At 34.2% G+C, this 14906-nt stretch overlaps 1 protein-coding gene across 1 annotated transcript; it reads left to right on the top strand.

The window, feature by feature from the left end:
- Positions 1-4045: 4045 nt before the first annotated feature.
- On the top strand, positions 4046-10741 carry LOC136806518 (protein numb homolog). Its single transcript, XM_067063108.1, has 6 exons — positions 4046-4301; positions 6828-6902; positions 7136-7216; positions 7466-7606; positions 9271-9360; positions 9563-10741. The coding sequence occupies exons 1-6, from the start codon at positions 4134-4136 to the stop codon at positions 10220-10222; spliced, it is 1215 nt and encodes a 404-aa protein (XP_066919209.1). The 5' UTR covers positions 4046-4133; the 3' UTR covers positions 10223-10741.
- The last annotated feature ends 4165 nt before the right edge of the window (positions 10742-14906 follow it).

Raw genomic sequence — 14906 nt, 5'->3', positions numbered from 1 at the left:
GAAAAACAAATTTAAATTGGGAAAAAAATATTTAATTTTATTTTAGTAAAAAAAAATTAAAACCTTAAAACATACCTTATTAATTGGAACTACTTCTCGCGGGTTTTAATTTTTGTTACCGAAATCTAACGCAACCGTTACCTACCTATTTATGATACTCTACTTTTATGCAAAAAATCAGAATTTTTTTTACCTACGTTGTTATTATGGGAAAAAATGTCAGCGGAAAGTGACGAAAATTTTGAAGGGGTGACGAAATTTTTCCCCAACAAAATTTATTCCCAATTTCATCACCTGACCAAAACTTTTTTTACCCGATTTTTTTATTCCCGACCAAAAACTTTTACTCAATTTAGCCTCCGTCTCGGAAGGGGACTGGGCCCGAATTTGCGGACGTTTTCACAGTTTCACTTTCGTTTTCGGCTATACGACAGCGTTTTCAAGCAGAAAGCAGAGGAAATCTGTGAAATTATGGCAGGGAATGCTAACCTATTTTTGCAGTGTTTCTCAAGATTGGAGCAAGATTATTGTTCTAGAAAGTTCATTAAGGCCTAATAGTTTCAGATTAGTATGATTTCATCAGAAAAAAACAGTTACATCAAAGCTCCTTATTGATATGTGAAAACTACCAAAAATAGCAACTCCTCCATCAGAACAACTTTAACATAAGGGACAAGGACAGTCAAGAAGTCTACTTTGTTGACAATTTTCACAAAATACTTAGAGAAAATGGTACTATACATATTATGGAAGCCCATTCTATACTCCTAAATGATAGTTGAAAGATCAGCAGTTGAGAGGGTTGATTAAAATAGAACTCAAAGCACACAATAAAGTATATTTGTCCAGAAAGAACTGGCATGTTGTTTGCTTTGTTTTGGTGTTTAAAAATATGTACTTATCAGTCCTAAAAAAATACAAATTCGAATATAATGAGGGTAATGAGTCTGGTTAAATGCTACTATATTTATAAGAAAGGATTACTGAAAAAATACTACTGTATGTACTACTGATGAACTAAACTCAAAAACTAAAACTTTACAAATAAATTTACATTACGACAATTTAAAGATCTATCTTTAATAGCAACAAAGAAAAAAACATGGCTCAAAGTTTTAAAACAGAGCTAGACAGAGCTTCAATTCAGTAGGCATAGAGCTTTCAAAATTTGAAAACAGACACTGCATTGGTTACTACAAGACATGCTATCCAAACGGTTTTTTCGATTCATGAAAAAAATAAAGTATATTTATCAAAAAAAGGTTCTCTTTTTTTTGGTAATCAATTCCAACAAACAGCAATCAATATAACAGTTTTTTGAAAACCATCCCACAGTGTAAACATTATCAACCAACTAAACCCACACCGCCAAAATTGTAAAAATAAGTCAATATAATTTTTTTTCCAACATTCTGATACCAATCATGGCTGGAGGCATCATGTATAGAGTGACTGTGTGGCATTTCATTGCTTTTAATGATCACAATACCAAACATCAACCAAACAAAACTGACGCCAAGCTAAATCTGTCGATTAAAAATTTCCATGAAAATTATAATTGAAACTTATCTCGTAAAATACTTTTTTCAATAAAACTTCGACATTTTTTCCCCAATAAATAAAAGGTATTAAATATTGAGCATAATATCGGTTCTGTCAACTTGAATTGTTTGTGGATTGACATCTATGTGATGTGCAAAAAAATAATCTGGTCTGAACAAAAGTCAAATCCAAAAAGAAATCCAGGAAGTATGAAAACGAAAGTTGTAAGTAAGTGTGTGGCCCGGGAGGAATCAGGCCAAAAATTTTTCTTTTTTCAATTTTTTTTCAGACGGTGGACGGTGTAAGCATGCACGGAATCAGGCTCTCCCAAAAAAAACTTTTTTCTAAAAACAGTTTTTTCTGAAGTGAACTTAATTTTTTCTCTAAATTGATATTTTTTCTAAATTAAATTTAATTTTTCTTACTAAAATTAAATATTTTTTTTCTAAAATTAAATATTTTTTTCTCGATGGCACTTCTCGGCTTCCATAATAAAGATAGTATCTTGTGAAAAAGATAGTATTGTTTCAATTAAGATGATAATGTTTTTTAGGGAAAATAGTGTCGCGAACTGAAAGATAGTGTCGCGAACTGAAAGATAGTTTCGCGAAATGAAAGATAGTGCCGCGAAATGAAAGATAGTGCCGCGAAATGAAAGATAGTGCCGCGAAATGAAAGATAGTGCCGCGAAATGAAAGATAGTGCCGCGAAATGAAAGATAGTGTCGCGAAATGAAAGATAGTATTTATTTCCGCTTTGGCGCGCCATACGGATTCCCCATTTCCATTTTTTTTTTTTTTTTTTTTTATGTTCATTATAATATATTTCATCAAAGCAAAAGTTGTAACGTGTTTTTTTAGATATACCGGTTTACTGGTGATTAAAGAGAAGATAAAAAGCAACCTCGTCCCCGTGTATCCCAGGCTTTATTTACGTTACTGATTGACGCCAGAGAATATTATCTAGCGCTATCAGTAAGAACCAAAAAGCTGATAATACGCAGGGATCGAGGTTGGATAAAAAGAAAAAAAAAATTCATTTCTCGTTTCCCCGTCGACGTCATAATAAGCCTGATTTCGACAATAAAAATGCTGAAAATGTTTTTTTTGGGTACCCGTTTTATTTTACAAGTCTGAAAAGTGATTTCCTTATATATTCAGTTTTATGGAACGCCCAGGGCTCGAAATAACGGTCGGACATCGGACATTGTCCAACCCAATTGCTGAAATGTCCGACCCAAATTGATTCTAGTCGGACATCATGTCCGACCCAATTACTTTCGGTGCCTTCGAAAAATTTGTCAGATGCGTTGTGAAATTTCCAAAAGAAATTGTAATTTACATAGAATTAGTAACTTCTTTATTTACACACAAAAACTCTCAAAGTTGCGATCATTTTGTGTGATGCTTTTTCTCAACAAATGAAAGCATGCTTCAAGTAAAAATTGACATTTGTTTAGCTTCTTCGTGATCAATGTAAAATTCTATCAGAAGCTTGTATTAGACTTAAAGTATACCCCACATAAAAATCAATCGGACATGTCCGACCCATTTTACTTTAAAAGCCTTAGGACATGTCCGACCCAAATCAATTTTTGATCGGACAGTGTGTCCGACCACCTAAATATCGTTATTTCGAGCCCTGAACGCCATGACTATCAAAAGTGGCAAACTTGTCGCTCGTCGATCGTTCAGTTTATTAGTTTTCTCTCGCTCGGTAAGTCCGGCGGCTGGGCTGTATCCAGGAGAGGGGGGGGGAGGGTAGCGAGCACCTCACTATAAAAAACCGAGATTTTTCATCTTGTTTCTTAGTGAGTTCTATTTTGATGATGTTAAATCAGTCTCTAAGGGCCGGAAATTTCACGATTTTCAGGAAATTTCAGTGATATGATTTTGAGAAAAAAAAATTAAAATAAGTTCTCTAAGGTGTCACTTTTTCAGCAAAAACCAGTCTCTCTCCAAGGGTCAGGATTTAGAGATGGTCCGGCAAGCAAAAACCCACAATAAAAAACGCCAGACTGGCAAAAAAGTGGCTTTACCGCAGCAATATCTGACTTTTTGCGATTTTGGCGCTTAGATTGTTATAAGGGGACGCCGCTCTCGGATTTACGGTAAGCAAGAAAAAACCCCTAATTCCGCCCGACACGCTGAAGCTCTGACGGTCGGCAAAACAAACTTGTTGATGAATCACAAGTTAGAGGTGGTGCGAAAATCAAAGAAAACATAAACTAGCAAATTAACGAAATTGCTCTGATGCGGGTGATGTCATAATTTAATGACAAAAAACTCGTCATATGAAAAAAAAACGTCACGTCAACAAGCGTGCGGATCTTACTGCGGATTGCGACATGTCAGAGAATTTTTCAAATTCAGAAAAATCTTGCCTTTTCATTGGCTAAAAACATTCGACGGTAACACGGGCGGCGAGTACTTTGGGAAAGCTCAAAGTTGTAAAAAGCCTGTAAAAATTCAAAATGGAGTCGTTTTGAGACACCAACTCTTTCTACGTTCTATTTCTGAAGAAAAGTCATGTCTTGAAGAGTATTCAAATAATTGAATCAACCTTTACATCTTCTTTTAGTTGTCCTAAACATGATACGAAGTTTATCAAGGCGACTTAGGCGAACACTCAGCTTCAGAGGGCGAAGCAAAAGGAAGAAGGACAAAACTGGAGGTACTGTCTCTGGTGGGGCCAGTTCGAATTGGGAAAATGATGCCCTGACTATTAAACAACAAGGAGGTGTCAGTTTTACTGTGAAAGTAAGTTTTTTTCTAATCTTTTTGGTACAGAAATTTTAGATCAGTACAATTGGTACACCCAACCAGTCAAACTCAAACAACAACAGACTTGCTCCCGAGTGGTTGAGATGGAAAGAAAAATCAAGATTAAGAAACATTGACAGCTACTAAAGTTGAGAACTGTTTCAGTTGATATTATAAGATTGATGGGTACCGTGAAGTCGGGTAACTTGTATCAGTGGAGGCAAACATGCATATCCATCATGAATGACCTTCGCTGTCTCTGGTCAGTCATTAAAATACAAAGTTAGATAAAAATAAAAATGGTAGAGTAGTGACATGTTATGACAGAAGGTTGATAAACTTGGTGGAAGTATCAAAACAAATTTGTTGTCAAAGAGATTTTTAACAGTAAGGCTGGACTTGTTGGTTTGTTGGTCACCGACCGACCCTACCTCGAAAACTGCTGACCCGAACAATTTCATTGCCATTTTAAAGAAGATTTTTCCTTCAAAAACTTCAAACAATAAAAAATCAAAACTTGTATCTTGTTTGTCTCAAGCATAAGAATCATAAATTCCCTGCTAGCTCTTCTGCTTTTTATTCAAAATTACCTAAATGTAAACTAACTATTAACCCTTCCATAGTGTCCTCCCCCTCCTTTATGAAGGGGGGGGGAAACCAATTTTCCAATTTTGAATGGGTGAGGGGGGAAATGAAAATTTGAATAGTAAAGGGGGGGGGGGAAAGAGGGGGAAAACATCGATAGTTGGCAAATTTGGTGGGGGGAAGTACGAAATCACTTCAACTTTATCTCAGCAACCAAGGTCAGTCCACATGATATCATGTGATTAGATCATGATTGAAAAATTAACCAATTTTCGTTCTATTTTGTCTAGTATTCCTTTTGCAGCAAAATTTTATGTTTGTGTCAGGTTGAAATTTGAGAAATTTATGCGGGTATATGGGGGCAACTGATATTTTCAGAATTTTCTGGGGGGAAAGCAAAAAAGAGGTGGGAAACTAAAAAACCGAAAAGTCATTGGGGGAAAAAAAAGAGGGGAGAGAGTTTAAAAAATCAAGAATTTGGTGGGGGGAACAAACCCTGGAGGACACTATGCCTTCCATGGACGAAAATTTCATAAATCGCCAAAATAAAAAAAAATTCCAAACGACCGACCCACCTCCAACATCTAGGGTCGGGTGCCGGCAAACCAACAATTTTTTAAGCCCAGCTTAAGTGAAAATACAGGCCAGATATCAACAGACCCATGTTTCGACAAATCATCCCAAGTTAGAGCAGTTGACGGTAGGTGTATAAGTATAGCAAAAAAAGAAATGGGTGTATAGCAAAGAAATAAGTGTATAGCAAGAAAAGAAATGGGTGTATCCAGACACCAGTGTCATCTATCGAACAACTTCGAACAAAAATCGCAGAACCAAGAGAACGTAATTGAACGCGATCGAATAATTGCAATTCAATTGTTGAATGTAATCGAATCTCAATCAAACTGCGGATTCCTTGGTAAGTAATGTTACATTGGTTCGATTGATAGTTGACTATGTTTAATTGGTTCAATTGATTGTTAATTCCATTTGATTGATCTTCGATTTTGTTCGATTACGATTATGTTCGATGAGTAAAAGATAGAGATCAGACTACTCAAAAACTGAGCTTTAATGTCGGGAGTTTGTGCTGGGAGGTAAAAGCATAAGCTAAAGTTCAAGCTGCTAGAAAGAAGTGTTGTTGAAGGAGAAAGCAGGCTACATTATTTGAGGCGTGTGATAACACACGTACACACCTCCACACCCTAAAATGTCTGAGGAGTGTGATCAATCACACCCCCCCCCATTAGTTCCAAAACTAAAAGTTCTGTATAGCACCTCTTATATCACATGCCTGAATTACTGAAATTAAGGTTTTAGGAGTATGATTGACTACTAGCCTGAAATTTTCTAATGACGCACCCTGAGAAAGAAGTGAGAAACTGGCTGAAAAAAAAATTATTCCAATATTTACTTTCTTATTGATATAGAGTTTGACACCACCCCTAACACCCCCTTATTCTGTCAAATTCCAATAGAAAACTTGAAATTTCTCTGAACAAAAGATATGGATGTAGTCTGTGGTTTATTTTGACTGAGATTATTATATTTGCTATAGTTCCAATAAAGTTACTTAGTACAGTTTAGTTATTACCTTCTAACTAACTTTATTATATTCTTGATGAAGTCAAGAAGTGCTTTGTACTACTTTGTACAATCAATTTTTCACGATTTTGGGAATGAAAAAATTAGTTGTTGTTCTGAACACTATTGATTCCAACTTCATGCCATCTTCATTTTGAAAAGCTGTTTAATAATTATACATTTCACTGAAACAAACCATAGTGCAAACCATCACAACATAATAGATCCAAATCGGTACGCAACCCCTTTTATAAATCTAAATTGGGTATTATTAATTGAAATATGAATGAAAAGGTAACAAACAATCATAGAAACAAAATTTACATTGTAGTTTTTTATTTTATTTCATTTAATTAGTATTTAGGATGTCTGGAGGTTTCAGAGTCAAGGGGAACCCAAGTTTGTTCACAGGCTGCTCATCAAATGAAAATGGTAGGTATTTTGTTCAATATTTAAATATAATAAAAGTTTATTCACTTTCATATACTAAAAAGGTTAACAGAACCTGACAGAACCTGTGATTTTCAATGTAATTTTTTTATGTATAATTTTCTATATTCATCTATCAGCATCTATAACATTCTGAAAAGTATAACAAAATTTTCATAGATCAACGATCAAACTTCAAGTCATACTATATAAAAAAAAGCTTTTTGCTCTTATAGAGTTCAGCTGGTAAGAAAAAACAACGAGTCACACTTTGGGTAACAGAAGACACATTGAGAGTTACAGATGATGAAACTAAGGTAGGGATTTTCACATCAATGAAAGTACATCTTGCGTAACTTATGGCTTTCAGAACTTTCATCAATTATGACATCATAAAGCACTTTCTTCCTAATTTTTCAAAATAGACATAAGATTAATTTTATTAACAGGCAGCTCTGAAATCTACATCCTAATATGCTTAGTTTGACATATAAATGACCATTGCCTAAGACCCCCAATTTTCGGTGCCAAACTTATATTGTGTTTTTGAATACTTTGGTTTTCAGTCACTTGTGGTTGACCAGGTCATAGAAAAAGTTTCATTTTGTACTCCTGATCCACACGATGAAAAATTGTTCTCTTACATCTGTCGAGATGGGACTTCAAGAAGATGGCTTTGTCATTCCTTCAAAGGCATAAAGGATTCAGTAAGTCTTGATTTCAGAATGAGTTCAATTGTCTTTCGATTATCGGAATCATTCAATATCCAAACCAATCAATCGATTATCGGAATCAATTAGTATTCAATCAGTCGATTGATTATCAATGAGTCATCGATTAAAAAAAGTTGCAATTGTATCGAGTGGGGGAGTCTGGTCTAGAAGTATCAAAATTCACACCTAAATTAATTGACCTTCTAGGCACATGCTCAAATGATTTGAAGTTTTGTTCTTCTGAGTTTAACATCTATATATTAATAGTGGTAGTCTGTATGTCGTTTTGTCGTCTTTCTTTCTTTCTGTCTGTGCTACTTTCGTTTTCGCACGCAATGTTTTTGTTCTTCCAAAAGATGACTTTTATTTTGTTCTTGCTCCACAAATGTGTTAAATCAGATTCGCGCCGTTTATAAAGACTTTGTTTTGATTGATAGATTAGACTTTTTCTTTTTTTTTCTTTCTTTTCTTTTGTTTTATGTTTTCGAATGTAATTAACGACCTTATTTCATTTGAGACCTTCGAATTCTTTTCAAAACAAAAGAAATCTTTTAAACAGAATCTGTTAAAGAAAAGAACAAATATAAAATAAAACACAAGAATCACATAACAAGTTTGTTAGAACAACAGCAACATTAAAAATACATTCAAAAGGCGGTAAAAACCAGAATTCTTCTTCGTAAAAAGGGACCTTTAAACATGTATGTCGATAATTATTTTGCTGTAAATCTAAGTCATTGTTGAATTTGAAAAATTATTGAAGTTATGACGAAGTTATTTCATAAAAAAGCAACATAAAATTGAGCTATCTATCACGCTTTTTTGTCTGCGTGTCCTAGCTGCCTTCCGGGGGGAGTATGGTTGCGAGCTGACTTTCGGCCCTGCCCCTCGGACCCTTAGCAGAATAAAGAGGAGAAGAAACAAGGGAAATTGTGTGAATTTTAATTCACTTTTTGGAACTAATTTGACCAAATTTCTATCTTACTAAGGGCAAAAAGTTGAAATTTTCCTATTTTTCCAATTCTTAGTGGGACTGAAGTTTGATTTTCCGATTTTTCAAACTGTCATGTTTCAAAAAAGGCACCTTTAAGGCTGGCACATACCCATACCCATACCCTTCTCTTGCCTAAGTATCCCCTCCCCCGGGCTGCCTTTTTTTCGAAGAATCGCGTGTCATGTCTATTATTTCACTCCGCTTATCTTGACATCAAAGTTTTCCTAAACATCAAGAACTACGGCAAATATAACGCAAGCGAAGCGAGAAAAAAAATCTAATTGCAGAGCCGTCTCGGACGTTGCTGGTCGCCGGTATGGTGTAATTTGGGAATGATGCCCTTTCTGTTTTCTGATCATTTTTGCAACAAAAATCTTTTTCAAAGTTTGGTTAAAAGATATGTCACCCGGGAGGGATAGAGTCGAACTTTGAAGAGAATTCTTCCCTTTATAATTTTGATTCCATCGTGTTTAAGTCACCTTCCCAACATCTCAAAGGACTTTAAATGCGTTCAGCAAACAGCTAAACCGGCGTGCGACGCCGGGTACCGGCTAGTCCTTTTTAATAAGTTAAGTTTTATAAGTTAATCTTTTTATATAGTAAGTTACGCCAATGTTTCAAAAAAAAATGTATGCTTAACATCTGTTTTTCATTTCCTGTTTAGGGTGAAAGAATAAGTCACGCTGTTGGTTGTGCTTTTGCTGCCTGTCTCGCCAAAAAACAACAACAAAATCAGAACCAGCAAAACCTTCAGGTGATTGTTGATATATAGTTTGTTTTCTTTTGTGTAACCTTATTTCAATTCAATTAAATTACAGTGTTCCTAAATTTAAAAATATTTTATGTTTGAAGTATTGGATACTTTTTTCTGAAGAAATAATGAATTTTTAGTCTATTTGTCTGCCTTTTTAAATTTTAAAATGTGTTAAATAAAATGAGCATTATTTTACTTATAGAGAGGAACTTCAACAAGAAAAACGCTTGAAAGTCGTCCAAATGGTGTAAAACTTCCACAACAAAGTGTAGACACATTACAAAAATTGAATGAAACAGAATATACTGCTAGAATAGAAAAAGCTAACCACACGCTTAACAATACATCAACATCAGGTGCTATGAATGGCCCAGCTGATATTAGTGTAGCTGCAACTCCAGCACCAACCACACCACAATCAAAACAACCACCAGCGAGTGCATTTGCTCCAAGACCACGCCCGAGTGGATCTGGCTCAGATATTGGTGGACTAACAAGACACGCCTCTTTACCATATCGTGCTAAAAAATCTGCAGGGTCATCTACCTACCAAGCTCTGACAGAAGATCCATTACCCCCTCGGCTACCAACTACTCCCCCACCCATGACACCAAATTCTGAACAAGAATTCTGGTTAAATAACACTACACCTGGATTTACAGCCACCACAAATACAACTGTGACTGTTCAAACGCAAGCCAACCCTTTCAGTCAACAGCCAGTAATGTCTACACCGCAGCAACCTTTTGTTATTCAACAACAGGCTGGAGTCACTCCCATTCAACCAGTTCCAGCCGCGGAACAACAAAGTCCTAATCCATTTGTTAACAATGCTAATCCTTTCACTGAAAGATTTGTATGAAAAACTTGGCTACTATGGCACACATAAGTGTAAAACAAAAGGGATAACAATGCTAACATATATAATAATATGTATACTCATACCTGGTGCTGAATCGAGGTGGAATTCACTCAGACGCAAAAAGTAGTGCTTTCAGAGGAAATACTTTTCAAACTAATAAATTAGAATAAGGAATGTCTAGAGTTGGATTATTATGAAGGGAACATTGAAAATGGCACCTATTTTAATCTTTATGTTGGAAAAATTCTTTTAAATGAAAGTTCCATCAGCAATCCGTGTTCTTTCTTGTATGGAGCATGATATCTTTATTTTGTATTTTGTTTTAAATGGAAAATTTTTACACGCTTGTTTTATGTATAGATTTTGTGTTATTTTAGAGAAGCTAGTATAGAGTTTGCTCAAGGCCTTCTCTTACAAGCAAGTCGATAAATTTAGATTGTACTTTTTAAGTCTTTTAGTATTATCAGTTTTTTTGTTTTGTTTTTTATAATGATAAAATCACAATTTTGTTTATTTTAACGTATCGTATATTAAATGCTTTTAATGACGATCGCGATAATTGTTTTTAAATGTGTTTACATGGATACATTTTTTGTATAATAATATTTTGAGTTAATTGAGATAACCAGACCAAACTAACCTTCTTTTTCAATGAAATAATAGGGTTATCTTTTGGGATACTTGTCTTTTTTTTATTGAGCTTCTTGGTTTTCAGAACTTTTTTTTATCTATCATTTCAGCTAATTCTCCTTTTTACGTACAGTAATTTATAGATAATTTTTTTTGGTTTCCCTTTTTTTTAACTGACTAACTTTATAATGTTATGTTGACAATACAATTGTTTTTCAAAATAATGTGTTTTAGTTTTTTAAAGGAATTTAAAAGGAGTTTTCGTTTTGACGGTGTTGGGTGAATGTTTTGGGTGTTATCGATAACAAGAATGGTTTTGTTATTAATTTTTTCCATCTATTCAACAGAAATTGTTTTCTTTTTTTCAATTCGATCTCATCGTGTCAAGATTCGGAAGTTCTTTTTGTTTCAACTTTATCATCTATGTGAATCTTCTTTTTTTTCTTAAGCTTTGTCATTTTAATACACTCTTCACTCAAACGAAAAAAATACATTTTGTGACCACGTAGTCTTACTTTGACATATAATAAGATAATCAAAATGACCACTAATTACACGAATCATGAATTTATATTTTGTTCTTCCATTTATGCTTTTAATTATTATTTTTAACTGAAATTGTAATGATCTAATTATGTACAATATTTATAGTTTTCTCATAAACAATCTCTGTCATTATTGTTTTTTTATGGACAAGGTCTACCCAAATGTTTGTTTTTAACCGTTGGTTTGATACTGCATAAAGCGTATTTCGAAAGTCTATTGTGGGCATAAAGTGATTTGTACTCGTCCATTCCTGTTGAATCAGGTTTCACCTTCAAAACATAAAGTACTTAGTTGCTATAATTCCAAATAAAGATTACTTAGTCTTAATCATAGACATCTATAGATTTACTTCCTATATAGAAATATATCTTTAAAAAACCTTTTTCGCTAGAGGATGAGCAGAACCAACAGAAACGTAATCGATTCATAAAGTTCTAAATTCTTTTTTGATCATTTTATTATTGAAGCGATTTATCAGAACCTTGCTTTCTAATTATTTTGATGGCGTCGAGTCCAGTGAAGCAGACTAGAGAATATTGTTATAATTTTGTAAAAATACCAAAAAAATAAAAAACCACATCAAAGTTTATGAAACTATTAGATTAATCTGCCAAAAAAAGTTCTCAAAATACCTTATCAGGGAAAACTTCGTCGGGGAAAAGTGACGAAATTTTGGCCAAGTGACGAATATTTTTCCCTGACGAAAACTTTCCCCGACGAAGTTTTCCCCGATAAGGTAAATTTCAACTTATCCATCTGAATAGAATTGGAAGCGATGGGCAAAAATGTCCAAAAACTGTAATTTTTCTGTGCCGTCAGCAGATATTCAAGGTTTGAAAAGACTGGGGGAGATAAGCATAAGAGTGTATGCAGTGCATTAGCCAGGACAACTTTTGAAAGTATCGTGAGCTGTAATGGTGCCGGGATAATATAAACCTGATATGATCCTATTAGTCAGAGAGGTCCAGTTGTCCGGTAGAATTGAATTTGAAAAAAATAATATTGACAGCATCATAAAATGCTCTACTGTAAAAAAGGTCAAACATTTTTTAAATTGACTGCGGGTTAGTTTGGTTTTTATTTCTAGCTACGTTACCTAGCATCGTAATTTACCAGCACTTAAAGGACAATAATGGGACTAGGTTGCACTATTCAAAAACGTCAATTAATTTTTTTTAATCAGTTGGACTTTTAGTGATTTTCTCTCTCGACTTTTTGAAAAATATGGATTGTTTAAAAGCCGATAAATTTAAAGCTCCCGAAAGCGAAAATCCTTTGAATTTAGGGATTTTTACACAAAACCATGTGTTTCGATACAAAACCTCTCACCTCATTATTAACTGGCCGTCTCAACGTCGTCCGAGACGGCTCTTTACCATGATGACTTTCGCTTCACTCGCTATCATTTTTGAGAAATTTGTAAACGATTTCTTGCATTTTAAAAGAAAAATGAACAGTAATATTTTCTTGTATATATTGAGTGGATTGATTGACTAAAACGTTTCCATGTATTTTCCAAGGGAAATTATGTAAAGAAAATGTTTTATATCTCTCAAGGAAAATAACCGTAAAACAATTATGTTGTATTTAAGGAAAATTATAAATAAAACGCATTTCTTTGTATTTGGGACGAGGGAAATCGATCAATTTCTTTTATTTTCCAAATCCAAGGAAAAATAACATACAATCTGAATATACTTCAAAAAAAAGGTTGAAAATGGTAGAGGTTTTTTGAAAGTCAAGGTATCTTTTAATTCATATTATCGTGGACAGACATTCGAGTCGTTGAAAGACTTTAAAATAGCTTTGAAAAATAGAAAATTAGAGAACGATTGTTAGATTTCAAAGCGCTCTTGAAAATGGTTCAGAAAAAGATTAGAAAAAGGTACGTTACGTAACGCAACGGGTGCTTTATCCATGCCTGAGTCAGTTCTTCTTTAAATGCTTTGATTGACTTAGCATTAACAACATTTTTTGGGAGCTGGTTCCACGCCGGTATGCATCTATAATAAAATCATTTTGTTTGCACACCCCTTAATCTATCATCTGAGAAATTAAGGGTAATCATGTTTACGATGGGGACGAGTTTTATCTGATATTCCGATGGCGTATTGGCGGCCGCCCACGCTAAAGCTCTAAAGGAGCGGGCCAATATACCATCGGAGAGAAATAGTAGTCATCCATTGATGTGCCGACATAAGTTTAGCCCTCATTTTCGGGGCCGTGCTGAACGCTCAAAAATTGTTTTTTTGAGATCTGGCGCCTCAAAAAGACCGTCAAATCACTGTCGTTAGTTACCACGTCATGAGTATGTCGGCAAAAATTACAAACAACATGGCTGATGTAATTTTCAAAAAATGTGTGCTGTTATGGTTGTTTTTGGTTTCTTTTGATGGATTTTTTGTAGTTTAACTGTACTTTTCACTCCCTGAATATTAGTTTTAGTATCAAGTGTAATTTCTGTATGTGCACCAACCCAAAAAATGTGTTTCTACCACAGAAAAGTTGATAATCATAACTTTTGTTTTTGTTTGTTTTGATGGCTGATTTTTCCTGCACTTTCTCAAATTTTATACCATTCAAAGACCAAAGAAACTAAAGCAGGTATGTTCCTATGGGCTTAGGTTTTTATCAGTAACTTTCATGTTGTTATCTATCTTAGACCGTCCTCCAAATATAACTGTTGTCCACCGGCCGACAACTGACAAACCGACTTCAGTGGTCCAGAACTGAAGTTGTTTGGATAAAATCTTTATTAAACTTCACAAAAGTGTTCATTGAGGGTTAGTATTCATTTTCTATAGCTTTAGTTTTTCTTTTAGTGTTATTTATAGATGCTGATTACACGTTTTTTTTTTTATTAGAACACCTAAAATTTGGCTGAGCCTGGATGTGCTTATTTTTTTAACAATTTTCAGCCTAAAATGTTCTTAAATGCGTTCTTAATTTTTCAGACTACTCTAAATCGACAATATGATACAAAATAAAGAGCACTTAAATTTGGCAAAATTTGGACAATATTTGACTCTTGACTTTTGAAGATCCACCCCTAAATTCGGTTAAAACTGCTTAAAAAGAGGAAAAAATTGTAGTTTCTTGTCATTTTTTTCCAAACTGAGGCTGAGCATGTTCTTAAGATGTTCTTAATTTTTCGACGAATTTCAGCCTATATGTTCTTATAAACTAGGTTCTAATAAAAAAAAAAACGTGTATGACTTTTCTCTTCTTTCAGGCTTTTTTGTGTACAATGTTATTTCTAATTTGTTTTTGCTTCTGTGATCAGTTTAAAGAAGGAAAAATACTTATTTGAGTATTTCTACATGCCCTCCTTGTGAAAAGAATGATAATATTTTGCATGATTCCTTCTCCAAAAAGTTTTGTATTTGAATTTATTTCGTGAAACCTTTTGAAGTTTTTTCTGACCCAAATTTTGTCGGCCATGACACCTTCCCTGTCCAAATTGCACTCGGGCCCATTTTTCTAAAAAATTACGCGGTCAGGCGAAATT

Source organism: Clytia hemisphaerica, unplaced genomic scaffold, assembly GCF_902728285.1.
Source record: "Clytia hemisphaerica strain Z4C2 unplaced genomic scaffold, Clytia hemisphaerica genome assembly, whole genome shotgun sequence".
Taxonomy (NCBI): Eukaryota; Metazoa; Cnidaria; class Hydrozoa; order Leptothecata; family Clytiidae; genus Clytia; species Clytia hemisphaerica.
Note: the sequence above shows the minus strand (reverse complement) of the source record. Positions and strands in the feature narration are given on the sequence as shown.

Coding starts and splice junctions, on each gene's coding strand:
- LOC136806518 (XM_067063108.1), top strand. CDS start 4,134: ATGATACGAAGTTTATCAAGGCGACTTAGGCGAACACTCAGCTTCAGA. Junction 6,903..7,135: donor CTGCTCATCAAATGAAAATG/GTAGGTATTTTG, acceptor TTGCTCTTATAG/AGTTCAGCTGGTAAGAAAAA. Junction 7,217..7,465: donor TTACAGATGATGAAACTAAG/GTAGGGATTTTC, acceptor TTTGGTTTTCAG/TCACTTGTGGTTGACCAGGT.